Below are 16,052 nucleotides of genomic sequence, written 5' to 3'. Positions count from 1 at the left end.
AACATAAATCGTCCTCTGCGATAATTGTAAGATATCAAACATAAAAATTTTGTAGATTATCAATTTGAAATATGATTATCTGAACAACGATTGGTTTAGAAATTGAAATAGGCGGGAATATGTTAACTTATATATTCTTTTTCTCAAATAATCGTTCTTAAGTTAGCGATATCTCAGACTTTATTTAAATATATTTTAAAAAGTAATGTCTTATTTAAAGCCTTATAAGGTTTATCTGTATAGCAACATTTTTCTATACTTTTTTTTTGAATAATGCAAATAGAAGGTTATAGTAATGTATAAATCACTTAAAGAATTTAAAATCAGGTTGTATTAATGGAAAACTCTTTTAGGTAGAAAACGAACTTCGGATTTAACTTCTCTAAGCACTAAAGTATGGACCACACCTATCCTATCTTAACAATTCAAACCACTTACTCCATGAATTTTTTATTGTAATTCGCTTCGTATCATTTAGTAACCTTTAAAGTTATAAACTCAGCTTCAAACAGGTATATCTACTATTTATTATGCATAATAGTGTACTTACATATAAGAAAAACTATTGTTTTTTTGCTTATATAAAACAACTTTCTGCACAGGATCTGAGGTAAAGAGGAATCCAAATTTAACTCGCAACTTTATTCGCGTCTAGAGCTATTGTTATAACTATAATTTGGCGTGCCCCTATTTTTTCTAGTAATTGACAACATCATTTCTTCCTCGTAAATAGACCAATTTGTAGGCGTAAACGCTTTCACCAGGTACAATTTATGGTAAGAGAATTATTATTTATCACCTGATAGATAAAAAAAAAGAGTGAGGCATCACATCTATACAATCATTTCGTAAGAATATTTCACAGAGTACCATCCTTACAAGATGTAAAAACGAACATTTCCTACTAACGTCAAGCCTACAACCCAGTAGCAAACAATCCAAACAGGAAAAGACCAAACGTTCCTAATGATAGTAACAACAGTATGGACTCGTGCAACATCACGAACGAGTAGCAGCGAAGACACTACAGCTCTAAACGCCGTGTAATGTCCAGATGGAACAACGAGATAGCACGCACGACTCATTGTTTTCCAAACTGCCCGAGTTTTATTATCCTTTCCTCCATAACTTTTCCTCCTTTTTACCCCCTTATACATGCTGTTTATAGGGGTGGTTCGTGCTTCAGATTCGGACTACGCCTTCTCCCCGTAGCATTTTCATACACGTCACGCTCTTCATGATCTCCCTCCTTTTCTAAACATGCCAAAAATCGACATAATTAAACCATGTTCTTTACATCTTTCTACATCCAATAAACTCAAATATTTGAGATTTATGCACAACAGTGATTTTTTTGCCATTTTTTTTTTCAATAAGGATACCATTCTTATCGAGTTTTACTCTTCCACCTTAGCTAGCAATTACTTGACATCTCGAGCAGTTTGTCATTCTTTAGTAAAGAAAAAAAAATAAAGCCCCGAGGCTTCTTCGATGTCGACGTCGAATATATCTTCTAATGTTGCTCTTTTACGTGTTGTAAACGATAATAAAGTCAGAACAGAATGGAAAAGATGGGTCGAACTTTACAGCAACAAGATATTGTCACGATTTACTTTACAAGAAAACGTTTATATTCTAGTTAAGAGGCTTACATAAATACTTCTAAATGACGAAATAATAAAGTTTTTAAACGTCAGTTTGTTTAAATTAAGAAAATTTGACTTTTGAATGCCGTACAGATTATAATTTTAATGTTTGTTATATAGTTTTAAATCATGGTTTTTGATATGCAAATTTTTTTGAACTTTTGAAAGTAGCTTCCGTTTTAAAACAGATTTGCATATCAAAACTTGTACGACAAATTTTAGAAACTATAAATTTATTACGTCTAGACTCGAGTGAAAGAAACAGATTTGTAATTTTCTGACAGTAAATAAGTTAAATTAAACTATAAATAGGCTCTTGTTGAAATATATATAAATTTTTATTTTAATTTCAACTGATTCATAAGCATGGTTTAAATTTAGTAATTCAAACTTTAAATAGTATTATTTTATTTTTCTCTGAAGTTTTTTAAGTTTTAATGCTTTTAAAATATTTTAAGTAATAAAATAAACATATTTTAAACATTTCTTACCCTAAGCAATGCGAATTTTTTATTAAAAAAATTAATAAATATACTACTCTTATAATGTATTAATTTACTGAATAAAGTATGGTTTACAGTAAAAATAATATTTATTTATTTTTTTTAATTATCTAGATTTATTTTAATTGTCAGCTTATAAAAGTTTATCCTAAAGTTTTATGGAGACTTTGCTAACGTTTCACTAAAATATATCTTGTAAATAGCCTCAAGACAATATTGTTAAACAATATTTAGTTTCAGACATTTTTCAACTTTTTTCTAGAATTTATAAACTTAAATATAATTGTCTAACTATATTTTTGGATGTAAATTATTAATAATAAAGCAGTAGTCTAGCACTCTTTATAATTTATAGATTATTAAATTACTAATTATGTACTCTAAATTTAGCAATTTTTTTTTCCTTCAATATAAATTTATAAATCTTAGAGAAACAAGATACGAACAAGTTAATATAGAAGCTTAAGTATTTATAATTATAATTATTTAATTTATATTTTAAAAATAAGTGTCTTAAGTTGAATAATTTCAGGAGAGATTCCAAAGAGGGAGAGCTACCCAATGTGTTTAAATTAGTGAAAAGAAAAAGTAAAATTTCAACTTAAAATGCAATCATTGCTTTAGTTAATAGAATAAGCGGCGTTGAAATTTGCAAAAAATAACCCCGAAATTTAGCTATTTTTCCGCTTTGCATAATTTTCTTTGACTTCAAATTACTATTTTGAGTAGTGGTAAAACTATTATAACAGCATAATTAATAGATATTTTCTTAAGTTTTCATCTTAAATGCTCTGTGAATCTTAGAGAAATTCGGGAAGAAGATGAGATATTAATATCGAAATGTTATTTTTATATATTGCAGGAGATACGGTACAAAGTGTGCAGGATGTGCTCAGGGTATATCACCCACCGATCTAGTTAGGAGGGCTAGAAGTAAAGTATTTCATCTAAAATGTTTCACATGTCTCGTATGTCGGAAACAACTGTCTACGGGAGAAGAACTTTATGTACTAGACGAGAATAGGTTCATTTGCAAAGATGATTATTTGAACAGCAGGCACAGCCAAGGTAAGAAGGATCGCTTTCTCTTTTTCCTTCTTCTTCTTCTTTAGTTTTTAAAATATAACCAATATTTCTAACATTAGAGGGAAAATAATAGAAAACGAGACGAATCGTATATAAATTTTTGTAAATAATTCAATATTTTTTTAGATAGCCTCAACAAGAAATTCGATATTATTTAATTCCAATCTTGTTTAACGGGATATAAAAATGATTTTTGAAATATTTAAAAATTTTCTTCTACGTCTTTTGAATTATTAATAATATAAGAAGAAGAAAAAATAATAATAATAGAAAGAGAGGGTCTATATAAGCAACGAAGACACAACAGTAATTGGAAATCGTAAAGCATTTTATTTTCGTTGGGGTGTTTGTTTAACCAAAAATTAACTATATAAACTCAGCAAAAACTAATTTCAAATTCTATTAAATATTGAACGGGTTTTCTATCATCTTGTAAAAGAAAAACAACAAAATAAGTCTTTATAGATCGGTGTTCTTGTTTTTTTTATTTTTTATTTATTTTTTTATTTTTTTGTATTTCTCCAATCGTCGCCGAGGATTATTGTGCTACGCTTTTGAATAATTGACAATCAACAGATCGACATCGATTCACGCTTTGATGCACCACAACAGATTGTCCAACGACGTGTTTACCGATCTTCGTTCTTACTCGCTTATGAAACAAAACAGTAGTTTATACAAAACTACATTTATATAAATCTCTTCATTTTCAATTATTGAAGCATCTAATGTCATCTCTTAGCGCCGTATTCTACGAAATCGTAGTATCAAGCTAGTGTTATATTTTGTGATAATAGTGTCATATCATCATAGTTTTTAATATTGGCCTAATACTATGGTCTATGATATAATATTGGTATTTTGTGGTGCTAATTGATGAGTCTTTGAGTCTCGTTGTCTTTCGTTGTAAGCAATAATTTATGAGATCTTTGTACCTAATTAATAAGACCATTATTTTTATATTACACCAAAGTAGTTGTCTTACAGCCATGGTTGAAGGGCTTTGTGCCATAATTGATCAGATCATGTCATATTGATAGATACTACAGTACTTTACGGCGTAGCTCTATGATATCCACGAAATCGTAACACCATATTACAGTAGTATAGTGTCATTCCGATGAGTAACCACTTGAATATAGTATCACAATCTGGGATATCATAGCACTAAGTCGATGAGTAACCACGCGATCATTATGCCATAATCCATGATATCTTGGTGCCATATCGATGAGATATGTCAATACAGATTGCATAAATTGTAACTTTATATTCTGACATTAGTAACAAAAAAATTAAGTTATATTCTAATTTAATCTTGGGCTCAGAGGATATAGCTAGAATTAAAAAAATAGGTTACTTTCTAGATTTTTCAACAGATTTAAGATGTTCTGTACAGTATAGTGCCTAGCGTATGCAGTAGATCCAGATCTATATAACGAGTAAACTATACGGGGCAACAGATTGACAGCCCCTGGGATATTAGCGGGAAGGTAATTGTATGGTTCGGTTGATTATTAATTAAGGAATAAATCTAACCTTCCCCTTTGCGCTACTGAATAATGACAGCGTGTGGTCATGCCCTGGGTCACTTATGCAACATGGGTTAGCTCTACTTGCCTATTATCTTCGCCTTTATATCGACTTGTTGATGGGGCTTTCACTATCCTTATTTTAATGGAAGGTTTTTAAAAATTTTCTATGTGATATTTTAATAGCTTAAACGGGTTTCAAACAGTACATTTTTAAACTCTTCATTCGATATATTTATAAAAATATAAAATAAAATTTCCTATTTAGTAAACAAAGTATGCTTTTTTGAACTTGTAAACGAAACGTTCTTCGTTCAAATAGGATTTAAATTATTTTTAAATAGTGTTGCAATACGCAACCATATCTATTTTGCGAAGTAATTTGAAGGAATGCAATATGCAAGTTTTCAAATTTTTCGCATAGAATAATTTGACGTATAAAATATAATGCAATCATCCCATATTTGATGAAGACAATTTGGAGAATTGCAACGTGCATTCCTTCAAATTATAAAGAATTCCCTTTTATATAAAAACATCTTACAAAATTACGATACGCAATCTTTCAAAATCATCATAAAATAGTGAACTTAAAGATTTCTTATGTGAAAATATTGAGCCACCATCTTTCTCTGACATATCCTATTCTAGTTAAACTTCAATTTAATATTACAATGAGTTGATTTAACATTTAAATTAAGCCCACAAAATTATGAAATAAATTAATTTTAAAATATTAAATAGATTATTAGCATCTATTTGGATACGATGCCCAAATTATGCTAATATTTTCGATTTAATCCATGAAAAATATATTCCCCGCAAGTATTTTAAAACAGAATTATCGAGTTAAAAATTATAAAATGTGCTCATAATCTTTTATTTTTTATTTTTATATTAATATATTATATATATATATATATTATATATATATATAATATAAGGATAATTTTATATAATCGACGATTTAAGATCGATTTATCATACAATTTTGCACATCAATTTTAAACAACCTGCATGGGTACATCAGTAAAACTTCTTTTTTTCTTGATATTTCCTGGTTTATTTATTTTTTATTTTTTGATTCATACGTGCTTTATTTCCTAAAGGACAAAGTAATAAAGCAGATTGTACAGCGTGTGACTATCTGGTTTGTCACGTGATTATAGTCACGATCACCTCTCAGCCATTTTTCTTTAACTTTAGAATTGTTCCTCGGTAGAATGTAGTCAAACATTTTAAATACATCTAAGACGTAATTTGTATAATATTTTAAGACGATTTTATGAATAAAAACATAAATTTATAATTTGATTTATATAAATTAATAAATATTTTAGTGATTTTTGATGTTAAATTTTGGTAGTTTATCGCGCTTTTTTCCCTCTCTCTCTCTATTTAAATGTCGAGGAAATACCCCGTTGTTATGAAATCAGGGCAAGGACACGTCTTCTGTAGATTACCTTGTCTTAATGTTCAACTGAAATTTGTCTTTCGGCGTACAAAAGTCACATTTTGATGAAGAGTTGAATGGAGAAAAATCTACCATCTTAGATTAGTCAATCTCTGACATGATTAAACTAGGTCAACCCGAATTTCAAGCTAAAAATTGCAATTCCTGTGAAGATTTTTAGCAAATATTTTACATTAAAAAACTTTATTTATAGTCGAAGTCGTGACAATATTCGAAACTTTTACTATTTCGCTACCCCCCTTTTTTTAAAGATAGCAAACTGATGCGGGTTATACGTGATGAATTATAAATTACCATTATTTAAAAGTAGAGTATAATTTTTTCGTTTTATCTTTGTATAAAAAAAGTCATTGACGGTAAGTTATAAACCACATAATTAGCCTAACACAGAATTCATTACAAAATCAGATAAATAGATAGAAAGCAAACAAGGAAGTCGTGCACCATTTATATAGGCCTTCATTACGATGCACGCGAGAGATACCGAAGGAGGATCTCTTCTCAAGGAGAAATCCTATCAAATTACTCTGTTATAAAGTTAGGAATCACCCTACGAATCTACAGTCTTGTTATAAAACTGGCAAACACTAGAAAACTTCTTACATAGTTAGGAATCAACATAGGAAACTAGGAACTTTGTTAGAAAGGAAGGAATAGGCATAGGAAACTAGGAACCTAACTACTCACTGTAGGAAATTAGGATGTTTCTTTTAATAAAGCTAGAAATCTGTTTGAAATACTGGCAGTCATTATAGAAAACTGGAAATCTTGTTATAAATCTATGTAATCGTTGTAAAAATCCAGTAATATTCTTAAAGAGTTTGAATCACTGTAAAAATCTAGAAAAATTCCTGAAAAGGATAAGCTATATTTAGTTAGAACCAGATTAATCATAACGTAGATAAAAGGCATTGTAAGAGTACATTGTAGTTAAAACAGATATATCATATAGGAAGTATGAGAAGAATTAAAGTATAAAAGCGATTCTAGTCTCATTCTTTACTTTATAAACCTCAATACAGTGGCCCATTTAGATGCCGACGTTCTCAGGTGAAACCGGAAGCAAGAGAAGAAAGTCAACCTTTAACGTTGACCTCACTTTTGGCAGTAAAAGTTAAGCTACTAGAAGACAATAGAGTTACATAGAGCATAGTTGGCAAACGAGGTCGTAGTGCTTTCCCCCCTCTTCTCCGTGACACTACCACGCCCCATTTCATGCACTTCACGCACCCCACACTCTCATGAGTCCAGATTATAGCGTAGGTCTAACATCATTATGTGGTCAGTGGTAAAGTCAACCGAGGCCAATTTTGTCTTCATAAACTAAACATTAAAGGCCTTAACTGGGAAGACCCTATATGACAACATCGTCCTAAACTCGGATACGGGAGTATCGCGTGGGACTAAAATGTTTATATATTATAAAGCCATTTGTCTCTTAATAGATTTATAACTTGGCTTTTTGATATATGAAAGTATCACACTGAACTGATAGAGAAATTTGCAAAATATTTAAATGATTAAATAAATTTTATTAAGAAATCTTATTATAGAATTAAAGATTAATAGATTTTAATGAAATATTTGCTTTAAAAAATTACAAATTTATTGTTTTGAAGATGTTTACTAGAAGTTATGTGCACTTTGCTTTATAAATTTATGAATGTATGAGTAAAAAAGGTCCAAAATTCTATATAAAAACTATCAATATAAACAAATTAACAGATTTTTAATGAATTAAAAGACTTTTTTGGATAAAAATTTTACTCTTAAGAATCAAAATCAAAGTTAATTTGATTGTGCAATTAACAAATTTAATAAAGTCTGCAAATAAATCCATTAAAGAATTAAACAAATTAATAAATTAATAGATTTTTTAAATGAAAATTTTGCTTTAAAAAATTATAATTTATTTTATTTATTTATTTTTTTTATAAGATATTTTAATAAATGCAATAACTTATATGTAAAATAGGGAATGCTTATGTAAAAGATTTCACAACTCTACAATAAATTAAACCAATTAATAGATTTTCTAATAAATTTAACAGCTTTAAAAATTAAAATTTAATTATTCTTTTAAGATACTTTTAAGAATTTACTGTATATACACTTACATTATAAGGCTCTTTGTATTTGAATAACAAATTTTAAAGCTATAAACATCAAATTAAGTAAATTAATTGACTTATAAATGAATAACCAGATTAAAAAAACTAATAATTAATTTTAAAAAAGTTAAAATTTTGAATTTTTATTTGAAAACTAGTAAGCTCGCATTAACTTCCATTATATTACTTGCATTTAATTACTATATTACACGTATTTTATAAGTTAAATCTCTTAATGAACTAATAAATTTTTATAATAAGAAATTAATCATTTTTAAATAATTTATATTAAAAATCTTGTAAAATTATATTAACAAATTATATGTGTAATAGTCCCAATTTTACTTAATAAATTAGCCTATTTTTTTATATATATTTAAGTTTAAAAATTAATTTATTTGATAAAATAATTAAAGATGACCTTATAAAAATTGAATCTGTTATTTTATATATCAATATTAGATTTATATTTTATGCTATAAGAGATCTGATTAAAATCTTGGTTCCTAATTATTTATATGCTTATAACATGAATTGGTGAGGCCAACATAAGATTCTATTTAAAAATAAGCAATAAGTATCAAAAATTTTCTCTAGCAAAGTTATATTTTATATTATAAAAGACTTAGTTAAAGTAAAACACACTTCATAATCTTTTAATCAGTTATTTTAAGCTGGTGAGACCAACAACAGTTTCTTATGATCAATCACTTTAAAATTTAACAAAATAAGCAATAAATATGAAATTTCAATCTATTTTTCTTTAAAAATATGCTTTTTTTAATAATAAAAATAGTATTTTACACCACAAACAACTTGATTAATGATAAGTAAATCCTAGACACTTGATCACTTATGTGGTTTTACCTTAAGCTTTTGAAGCAAACATAAGATTGTTTTGTAGTGCCAAACTATTTAAAATTTAACAAAATAAGTAATAAATGTAAAAAATGAAATAAAATATTTTCTAGGAAGTGAATTTATATTTTATATACATATATATATATAAGACTTAAGGTTAAATACATCTTATGTTCTTAACTGCTTATGTGCTTAGAGTTAAGCTGTTGAAGCTAATATCAGATTTAGTCTAGAAAGAAATCACTTAAAATGTAACAAAATAAGCAAAAAAAGGAATATTTTAAATAACATATTTCTCTATAATTTGGCCTTCTCTTATTAATGTTAAAGCTCTTAAAACTGTATGTAGATACTTAACATATAGCTCAACCACTTTCTAAAAACTTTTAATAATAATAATAATAATAAGTAAATGTTTTAAATCACAATTCTTTAATTATATTTGTCAAAAATATTTCAATTTTTGATGTTACAATTTTGACATCAACCATAATAAATTTTTCTCATTATTGAAGTCATTTTATCTAATGTTAAATATAAAGTGTTGACACGTTTCTGTCAAGTGAATATTCCACTTTGTTTATTAATTATTTTTAATTAAATATTATTAAGTTGATTACAACTCTCCAAAGATGTGTATGATCCACATTTATGTATTTTGAAACATTTTATTATATATATATATATAATATATATATTCAAATATTGAGTCAATAAAAACAAAAATGACAACTTTAACAAAATAAAATAATAATAAAAAATGTAAGAAAATATTTTGTTAAAAATATGAAGAATGTTAATGAATTTTCTTTAATATTTAGCATACAAATTGATTTATTTATTTACAAAGACAGTGCAATAAATTGCCCCCTTTAAAAAAAAAAATCTACATAAACTTATACTTTGAAACAAAGTTAGTGCCTTTTTTTTCTAGTATAAAATATTATAGAATGTGCTTGCATTTTTTAAAAATAAATTAAAGGGTATTTTGCTTTTTTTTATGTTGGAGAGGGTCATTGACCTTGCACTGACTTTCCTAAAGTTCAAGTTATGAATATGCGTCAACAAGTCCAACATGGCCATCATGGCTAAACAATACACGCTTAATAAGTTATCTCTTGCTTCACACTGCTCTGAAACATATATGATGTTTACTGGAATAAATCAGCTTAGATCCTATACCGCTTGCCACTATGTTATATAATATTCTACTGGACAACATCAACTATATAATCAGTTGACAGACATTGGTAAATATGAAAACTTTCCTTTTAATTCTTAACAAGTTTGGCATTATAACATAAACAAACTTTTAAAAAATATATCTTGAATTATTTAAATATATTCCATTTTATAAATTTTAAAAATTGGAAATTTATTTATTTATTTATTTATTTTTTTTTTCCTCTAAATTTTTTCCCTACACTTTGAATAATTTGGAGAATTTTTTCATTTTTTATCCCTTAAAATTCTTTTAAATTGTTAATTATATTAATTTATATAGAATTAGTATTTACTTATTAACATTTTAAACTATTTTATTTAAGATTTAAGCACATTTTTTTCAATGCTTATAACTTAGTTTTCATCACATAAGCAAGGTTAAATATGATTTATAAGCTAATGAGCATAAATATGGCTTAGATATAAATTATTTTATTAAAATGTATGAATATTTAATTATATAAACTAAAATACAGGTTATATCACTATAATAAAATATAATTTTTAAACAAATTATAACAGAACTTATGAAGAATTTAGTAATATTAACAACCCCTTAACTATTAGGAAAATTTGTCTCTGAGTTATAATGTTTTAAAATACATTTCAAAGCAAAAAAAACGTACATTTTAGGAGTAAGATCTAAGGCAAAGTGATCATAATTTGAAAGGAAATACATATATATATTTTATGAATTATTTAATTCATTTAAAGTCAAAGTAAACTTTGAACTTTCTTAAAGTCAAGTTGGCAACTCTCTATCAAGCATAAAATCAAATCACTTCAAACTATTTTTAAACTGAAATTTACTCGCAACTGAAGTAGAAGCAATAAACTTAAGAACTTAAGTTAGTGATATATATGATAATAATAACTAAATTAGTAAATTTCCGACTTAATAAATGTAAAATTTTTAAGTATTTCCGAGTTCTGAATTATTCAAAATGATTAATTCTGTTGAATATATCCTGAACTGAAGTAGAATGCAATGTAAGAAATAAGCTTAAATGTAAAATAAAAGCTTCTTTTTTTCGTATTTTAAACCATTTCTTATTATACTATTGAACTTATAAGTCATGTAAGGCCTATTAATACTCAGTTCTGTTGAAATGAAGCCTGTATCTATGCTTATATCACGCAGAAAAGCTTAATTAGTGAGTTTTTTTAAATGTTTTATATTATTTCTTAATATTCTTAACAGTTTCTAGTTCTGCATTGTAGAGTTTTTAAGTATTTTAAGGCCGATTAACGCTCAATACTATAGGAAAAAAAATGATTAATGTATCAAAATGCTTCCTTATTAAGCTTCCATTCATAATAAACAAGCGGGAAAAAATTGTAGCGATTTCACGCATCGAAGACTTGAAAATAGTCAATTTGTTAGCCTCACGATGACGAAAATCACTTTTTGATACGTTTTAATTGCATTAGAAATCGAATTAATCGCTCAATGCGGCAACTAAACTGAATTTAGTAAAGCTTAAACAATTCTTTACACCCGTTTATCTTAAATAAATCTCGACAAATGACAAAATAATATTTAAAAATCTACATTAATTTTCAGCCGGATAGATAAATTTTCAAGTAGAAATTCATCTAGAATCGGTTTCGTGAAGAAAGCGCTGAACGTGCTAAAGTGGGCTTAAATTATTCCCAAGATATCACAAAATATTTAAGTTGTCACAGGAGATAAATTAATGATGGCAAAGTAACATTCTTCTCGTATTTAGGCAAAGGTTTAAACCAGAAATATTTCTGAGTTATCTTCAGCCTGAAGAATTGCTGAGTTTGTAGGCCTTGAAGGGAGTTCAAAAATATTTGATCGGCATTCAAATGAAAAATTGTTGATTGAAATATCTTTTGTCCATCAATTCTACATGTTTGGACATTAGAAATAGAGGTCAACACTCGTCTAAAATTGCTTAAATCTTAAAGCATTAACATCAAAATGATTAATTTTACTGACGTCGCAACGTAAATTACTCGAAACTTAAAAAGAGTTTTGCATATTTTTCTGAAATTTTGAATTTTTTAAATACAAATGATTCGTGCAATTATTGGTTTTTTCAGATACAAGATCGCATAAGAACGTGCAAAGCGTTTTAAGATTCACTCATTGCATACAACGTTGTTAATGATTGGCATTTTGCACGCCGCCAGACTTCACTTAGGTTCAATTTAAACCCCAAATCCTACTTTGCAACATGATTACAAGTCAAATATGCTTTGAAATTTCAAAGGTTAAACACGGATTTTTAGATCTAAGTTAAATAATTTTTGTATTTTTTTTTTTTTTTTTTGTTTTCGTTGGATAAAGTTGACATTTTGTTTCGATTTCCAGTTAAAGAAATGGCGAAGACGGGGAAAAAATACAAAAAGAAACAGGCAGTTTGACATTAATTTGGATTGCATCTTTTAACTTGTTAAGCCGTCTGCACTTTTAAGGTCATTTATAAGAAACGAGACATTAAATCCTGAAAATGTAATTTGAAAGGTTGGAAAAACAAGCAGTTGCCTCTTAATAAAAACTTAATTTCGGTTAATCGGGTTTTCTCCTCCCCGGGTCAATTATATTATTTTAATTTTTGGTTTCTATTGGCTACAGACAGAAATTTCCGACAACTTATTTGCTCTTTTTTGTTTTTTTTTTTAAAGAAAAAATAAATTTATTTGAGTTAGTTAAACTTTATCATAAATTTGTATTTTCATGGACTATCTTTTCTTTTTTTCTTTATGATAATTAAGCTTCTCCGAGTTGTTTTCACGCAATAGAGGTTAAAAATTACAAAAAACAATTATAATTTTTTCCATCAAAAATAAAACTTAGGACCACTTGGGATTTTTATGGCTCTTTAATAGAATTTCTCCATATGTTTAGTTATTCGAGAATGACTAAGCCTACGTTAATAATTGAATACTGTTGTTAGAATGCCTTTGCGTAAGTAAAGCTTAGAATAATTTAAGTAATTTTTAGTGTCGAAGTTTGAACATAATTATAGAACCGAAATATTTACGGGCGCCATATTTATATATTTATATATATTTTAAAAAAAATTAAATAAATAAATTAACTAAAAAGTTAAGAAAAGTTAGGAGGCGCTAGCGGCATTATCATTTCGGACTTCTTGCTAGAATAGAATGACTTGTGTCCCTCTGGTGGTCACTTTCAGCGTAACTATGAATAATAGAGAGGAACACGTGTTGGTGATGTTTACCAGCGGGAGAAACAAAGTTTGGTAGGCGTGAATTATTAAGTAAGAGGTCACACTTCGGCTTCTGGTTTCGGCAGACACTTTAATGCTGCAAGAAGCGTTTGGTTCGTTTGTCTTATTTACTGATCATTCGTACTCCATTTATTTATGTATAGCAATCCTATTGCACTCCACTGATATCGGGAAGGAGAATTATAATCAGATTTATTAAGTTATGTCACTAATAATCAATTTATATTTGCAGAAATTAATGCCGTTTCATTATACTTACTAATTGTTCCGCTATCACTCTTAACAGGACTTTTATCTCTCCGCAAATACCGTTTATAGTCGCTGTTTAATTGCTGTTATAATGATATAAATAGTCAATTTATGAAGCGCGACTCGCGAAAGAAAGTTATTTAACTTGAAGAGAATTTAATTTTTAGCATTTAAATTTGTAAAATTATATATAATCGCTTGAAAATCGGGACATAATTAACTCAAATTGATTTTATTTAATTTAAACAAAAACTGCGGTGTTTCTTAATGGGTTAAAAATGTATAATGATAAATTATAAAATTTTTATTCTAAAAAAAAAAGTAAAAAAAAGCATTTGGGATCCATTTAGTTAAACTGAATTCTTCAGAATTGCCAGTAGCAATGTTGCCAACTCTATAAATAAAAATCCACTAAGTACACTACTAAAATCCACCAGATTGCATTCAAAATAAGTTTTAGGATAAGATAACAGTTGATATCTGTAAATATTTAAATAGAATGTATTTATTTAATATTTTTTTCAAATAATTAATAACTAAAATACAGAAATACATAAAAAGAAATACATCTGTTAAAATTTATTTGTAATTCTTCAAGTAAATTAGAATAAACTAGATTTATCTAGAAATTGTATAAATTGGCAACACTATTAGAGATAAATTAATATAGAGAAATTTTAACGCAAGGGGACAGCACGATTTTATTTAGTATCAGATTATTTAGAATTTAATTCATTTATTAGCCAAAATTTCTCTAAATTACATAATTTATAATTTAATCAATTTATCAAATTTTTACTTTAATTAATTAATGTTTATGGGATAAAAAAATTATTTATTTTATATTCCAAATAATAACCAAAAATAATCTAAGTGTTTAAAATAAACTTCTGAAATAAAGTCGAGTTTCTTTTTTTATCCGACTCCATAAATTTCTAAACGATGAGGGTTTTAGGAAATCAAGCAATTAATACGCTTTCGGATCAACCAAACTAACATTCTGACACTAGCCAAATCGATCCGAACTATTTGACACTCCAGACACGATATTCTGAAAATATTCTTTCTTTTTTCGTTCTCTCTCTCTCTCTCTCTTCCTTCCATCGTTTCTGTCAACGTCAAAAATTTCTCCGAAAAGCGCTTAAAGGTTCAACAATGGACAGTCGATGCCGTTAGGCCTAGCTGACAGTTAGGAATCGATGGTAGATTTTTTTTTAGTGTCAAGAGAACGTGTGTTGTTTTGCCTCCCCCTTTTCAGTCCGCGAGGCTGTCCTTAATTGTCCCTTTGTGTCGGTTGTGGATATAATGACGGGGTCGAGCGGCGAAATTATGGGTCCTCACGCCGTTTGATTCGGGACAATATTGACATATGAACAACAGTGTTCTCTTGCCAGGTGGAAGAACGGTCGATGAGGGCTGTCACCTTCCCGTGTCTCGTAATGCGTGTTCACCCTATTCTTTATCATTCACCTGTGTTTCGGATGTTATATTTATCGAAAGGTCAATGCCGACGATCGAAATTTATGCAGTTAATTACTTAAACGTCTGACTAGAATGATAAGGTGTTCATCAAAGGTTTAAAATGTCGGCATGGCTTTCGTTTAAAAATGTCGCAACGATTGTTCCGTGTAGAAAATTTATTGGCCTAAGAAAATTGTATTTTTTTTTTTTTTCGAACTTTTATTCATCATACATTTTACACAATTTATGTTTCGGGAGCTGTCGAAACGATAAAGAAAAGAAAGACGTGTCTTTAAGAGTAGATCGCGATCTGTAGTCAGGGATTAAGTTAAAAGAAAAAGAAAATGTTCTGAGAATGGTTCGCCATCTTTTCGGGACTCGGCCAACTCTCAGTTCGAAAATGTTTTAATCCATAAATAACGTAAAAATAAAATAATTTAAAAATTTCGCCACTAGAAGTACTTCTACGTTTCTGGTTTTGCCGCTAGAGGAGCTACGATTAATTAACATGGTACAACTCATGTACAAAAGCTCCTATCGCCCAAAATTAGCACAAAATATTTTAAAATTAATTAGATAAATAAATGTGTATTTTTTTTAAAAAGGTGGCTTTTTATGTTTGGTTTAACCGAAAAGATCAACATTAAACATTTTTCCACATCAACACCTCTTCGCGAATTA

The 16,052-nt window shown here is 27.8% G+C and overlaps 1 protein-coding gene across 3 annotated transcripts in view; it reads left to right on the top strand.

The window, feature by feature from the left end:
* Positions 1-16,052, top strand: part of LOC136980150 (LIM/homeobox protein Lhx5-like) — a 73,598-nt gene that overhangs the window by 21,857 nt on the left and 35,689 nt on the right. For all 3 annotated transcript variants that reach the window (XM_067276193.1, XM_067276192.1, XM_067276195.1), the window contains exon 2: positions 3,012-3,217. In XM_067276193.1, coding sequence (XP_067132294.1) covers positions 3,012-3,217 — 206 coding nt within the window. The remainder of the gene's footprint in view (positions 1-3,011; positions 3,218-16,052) is intronic.

The sequence above is a fragment of the Centruroides vittatus genome, unplaced genomic scaffold (assembly GCF_030686945.1).
Source record: "Centruroides vittatus isolate TY-2023 unplaced genomic scaffold, ASM3068694v2 contig_680, whole genome shotgun sequence".
NCBI classification, from domain to species: domain Eukaryota; kingdom Metazoa; phylum Arthropoda; class Arachnida; order Scorpiones; family Buthidae; genus Centruroides; species Centruroides vittatus.
Note: the sequence above shows the minus strand (reverse complement) of the source record. Positions and strands in the feature narration are given on the sequence as shown.